The 3,798-nt window shown below is 49.1% G+C and overlaps 1 protein-coding gene across 1 annotated transcript; it reads right to left on the bottom strand.

The window, feature by feature from the left end:
- Nucleotides 1–407: 407 nt before the first annotated feature.
- LOC119306803 lies at nt 408–1,577 on the bottom strand. The gene is made up of 2 exons (XM_037582926.1): nt 933–1,577; nt 408–685 (listed from the first exon to the last, which is right to left on the bottom strand). Exons 1-2 carry the CDS (start codon nt 1,558–1,560, stop codon nt 654–656), a joined length of 660 nt encoding a protein of 219 aa, XP_037438823.1. The 5' UTR covers nt 1,561–1,577; the 3' UTR covers nt 408–653.
- Nucleotides 1,578–3,798: the final 2,221 nt, after the last annotated feature.

The following is a 3,798-nucleotide window of genomic DNA, read 5'->3' as shown; positions in this document are numbered from 1 at the left end:
ATTGCTTTCCTAAAAAAACGAACGCCAACCAAATTCAATAAATTAATGAAGTTATATCAGTGAGACAGCATGCTGAAACCATCACCATCTCTACTTCTTTAGGGCGAGACAAACGACTAGCTCTAGACATGTCATCATTATTAACTCATGAGAGGTGAATTTAGATTTGGGAGAGCAAACTGTAAAGTTTTCAAAATGGTAAGACTAAACTCGTGTCTGCAGATGCATTGTCAAGAAAATTAAACAACAAAGCACATGGTTCTTAATGCAGCTGCAAGACTGGAGGTTCATTGCAAGACATCAAACTGTAGAATTTTCAAAATGACAAGATTAAGCTACTATCCGCAGCTGCATTTTTAAATCAAATTAGACAACAGAGCAAATGGTCACTACTGCTGCTGCAAGAATTGAAGGTTCATTACAAGTTTACAACATAATCCATCATCCAATTACACACACGAACAACATGGGGAAACTGTCAAGCTTACTGAAAAAAGCTAAACACGATATGAGAAATCAAGCAAGCACCATTGCACCAAAAGGGCTACTATGTAGTGATATAATTCATCGCAAGACCCCTGCTGCCTAAGCTTGTCATCTTTCTTGTTGATGAGAGTGGCCTCCTGCCCTTAAGCATATTCAACCATACCTTGTCAATGCACCACGTCACCAGGCATCACCCTTTCTGCAAACATAAATTTGCCGGTGTGTTTCCAAAAAGGGGATGACATGATACGATATAAATAGCCAATTAAATTAGCATAATTAGTTGTAATTACATATCACCCTAACTTTGCCTGGTGGGAACATTTGAAATGAAACTTTATATCTGAATAGAGATCGATCGTTTTGTTTGTTCCACTAACTTATTTGGTGTATAACTTAATAGGTGTTCCCAAATCACAACAAATGACATATAAATACAACTATACCTTGTCGATTGTAGAAACTCATGTATGGAATCACAGCATCTAAATTTTCTCTCTTCCCTAGCTTCTTCCATCGCTGCGAATCAACATTAATCTCATAGATGCCCAGCACTGTGGTGACGAACACGACATCACCGCCCTCCACGGATCCAACTACTGTAATTCTTTCCACAGGATTTTGGATGGGGAGAAGGTTCATGAGATTGATAATTGTACGTTGACTCCATGAGGCAACTCCGTTGGAATCCATCAGTCTTGACCACAGGTAGAGGGTTGATCCATTGACATATGCATACCCCAAACTGCCATCCTCCATCGCCATGAGGATAGAGGAACTGACAATTTCACGATCCTGAATCGGTGCACCAATCAGTGATAAGCTATTAGAGCTGAAGTCATACTTGAGAATTTCTTCACTATCATCCTTAAGAGACTGAATCATGAAGTGAAGTGCTTCTTCGATGAGGACAGGGGGGATTGGCTCGATGAATGCTTCAGCTGGAAGATGAAGAAGAGGGCAGGGCTCGCCCCACTGATCAGATGGAGGGCATGGCTTGCTCCAGTCACCGGTCTCTGGCAAGGACACACAAGCGAATGCAGCACAATCATCAACATCCTCATCTTCTCCCATTTCCACGCCGACAAAAACCACCTGGAAGGGAGCCGCATGACAAGTGCGGTGGTCACAGCCCCTCATGGCGCAGAGCACGGCGACCCCGCGGCTGTCGTCCACCAGGTTGGGCCAGTCCACCCCCCTCCGGCAGCCCGTCATGGGGTCCCAAACGAGGAGCTCGCAGCTATACGCATCCCCAAGAAGGACGCGGCCATGGCGGCAGTCCCACGCAGAGTAGTCAGAGTGGTCCCATTCGTCGTCGGGAATGCGCGCCCCGAATTTCGCGGTGGACGTGAAGCGTGGGACGGGACCTTTTTCGCGCCGGTGGCAGCCCTCCAGCCAGAAACCACGAAGGAAGCCGAGCATGGGGGGAGCTCCATGGTGGTCGTGGTAGCGACCGCGGAAGCGAGGGCCGGAGAGGAGGCCGAGCCAGAACTTGCTGGAGAGGGAGGCGCGCACGAGGCACGCGGGCTCGTCCGGCGGGAGGCGGAGGAAGATCTCCTCGAGGAGCTCGCCCGGCAGTGATGGTGGTGGCAGCGGCGGCGGCGGCGGCATGGTGGGTGACGGCGGCGAGGGTTTCAATTGGGAGGGGATCGATGAGGAGTGTGGTCTGTGCGAGGGTTTCAATTGGGAGGGGATCGATGAGGGGTGTGGTCTGGCGGCGAGGGTTTCAATTTCACGGTCCGCTTCAGTTCAGTTGAGTTGTGAGTTGCGTGGGCCGTGGGGTTTGGCTGACCGAACTATATAGTCTATAAGCTGCTGTAGTTTTTGCAATTAAGGATATTTTCTAAATACATGCTGGCTGGGTGATAGTGATGATCCAACCTCTGACACCATAACCTCGGTGAGGGCCCGGCCTCTCCATTGTTGCTGCCGCCATCTCCTCCTCGTCGGAGGGCTCGGCAAGAGCTCGTCGAACACCTGGTCATTCTCCTTTGATTCGAACCGAGTTTAGTCCACGAGAGGAATTCCTGGTTCTTTGCACTGAGCTCGGTCATGTAGGCCGGATCAACGTGCTCAGTCTCGAGCTTCTATGGGGGTGTCGACGGCGAAATTATGCTTCGTCGGGCTCCCAAAGTGGCGGAGCTCCATCATGTCGTACGCCTGTGCCGCCTTCTCCGCGCGGTGGCGAACATGTTGAGCCACCTCTTCTCCCGCCTATCCGAATTTGGGATTTTCATTGCCCCAGTGCCCATGGCTACTACCGCATGCCCCGGGCCTTTGGTGGTAAGTCGCTGCTACATGGAGCTCAAGGAAGCGGTGGCGGCCCGAATTAGAGGTCTGAAGGCGTAGCGAGCACTCGGGGTGGATGCCCAGTGCCGTTCCGGCTCCACGTCGATGAGCTCTCGGCAGCTTGATGCGTCGATTCCAGCGACAGTAGTGGCTAGCGAATGAATCGAAGTGTGGCGGGAGGTAGGCAGGGGTTGCAGGGTGCAACGTGGGCATGTGTGGTGATCACCCGAGGCAAGTAGGTCATTAAGTATATATAAATATATAAATATTTGGATTTTATTTATTGTAAATTTAAAAACCATGATTTTTTGAAATTGTTCATAGATTTCAAAAAAAGGTAAAAAACTTAATGTTCGTGGAGTTTAAATATATTAGCAAATTTAACACCCTTAGATATGGGCCCAAGCGACCCCAGTACCCCACAATCCCCAACGCATCAGGGGGGCTCCAAATCTAGGGGGTTTTGGTATCCTAACTAACAGGCAAAAGCGTGGTGGCACGCCACGCTTGTTGGAAAGCCTGAGCAGAGTTACGCCTCTTTTTTAACGTCGAAGGGGTCTTTTTGTAATGTGTCGCTGAATGTGAAAGGGACTACAAAAAGGTTTGTTGAATCGGGCTAGTGCATAATTTGTTTTGGGATCTCCGTAATACACTAACTCTAAAAGTAGGCACAAATATGTCTCCATCTAACATCCAAACATATTAGGAGGACTTGAGGATTTTTTTTGTCAAAACAATAGATGAACAGCTGATGATATTCATTCTTACAACCAAAATCTCTTGCAGAAGCTGCGGAAATGCAAGACGTGAAACATCAAAACCAGCAGAGGCAGTGGTTCCAGCACACTCACTCCCAGCGGCGTCGGTAAGGACTCCTTCCAATGGTCATCCTCAAGGCTTGCCGGCTGGGGCACTGGTGGAGCCGACACAGTTACCCCCTGCCTTGCCCGGATGTTGACAAAACTAATGCGGTGACAGGTCGGGCAGGATCGGCAGGAATGACTCCTCCAAGTGGTTGTCCAT

The sequence above is a fragment of the Triticum dicoccoides genome, chromosome 5B (assembly GCF_002162155.2).
Source record: "Triticum dicoccoides isolate Atlit2015 ecotype Zavitan chromosome 5B, WEW_v2.0, whole genome shotgun sequence".
In the NCBI taxonomy this organism is placed as follows: Eukaryota; Viridiplantae; Streptophyta; class Magnoliopsida; order Poales; family Poaceae; genus Triticum; species Triticum dicoccoides.
This window is presented reverse-complemented; position numbering and strand designations above follow the sequence as displayed.

What these genes read in the sequence shown, in the direction of transcription:
- LOC119306803 (XM_037582926.1), bottom strand. Translation starts at nt 1,560, where the DNA reads ATGGGAGAAGATGAGGATGTTGATGATTGTGCTGCATTCGCTTGTGTG. An exon ending in GAGTTTCTACAATCGACAAG is followed by an intron (nt 686 to 932) that starts GTATAGTTGTAT and finishes TTATGTTTGCAG; the next exon opens with AAAGGGTGATGCCTGGTGAC.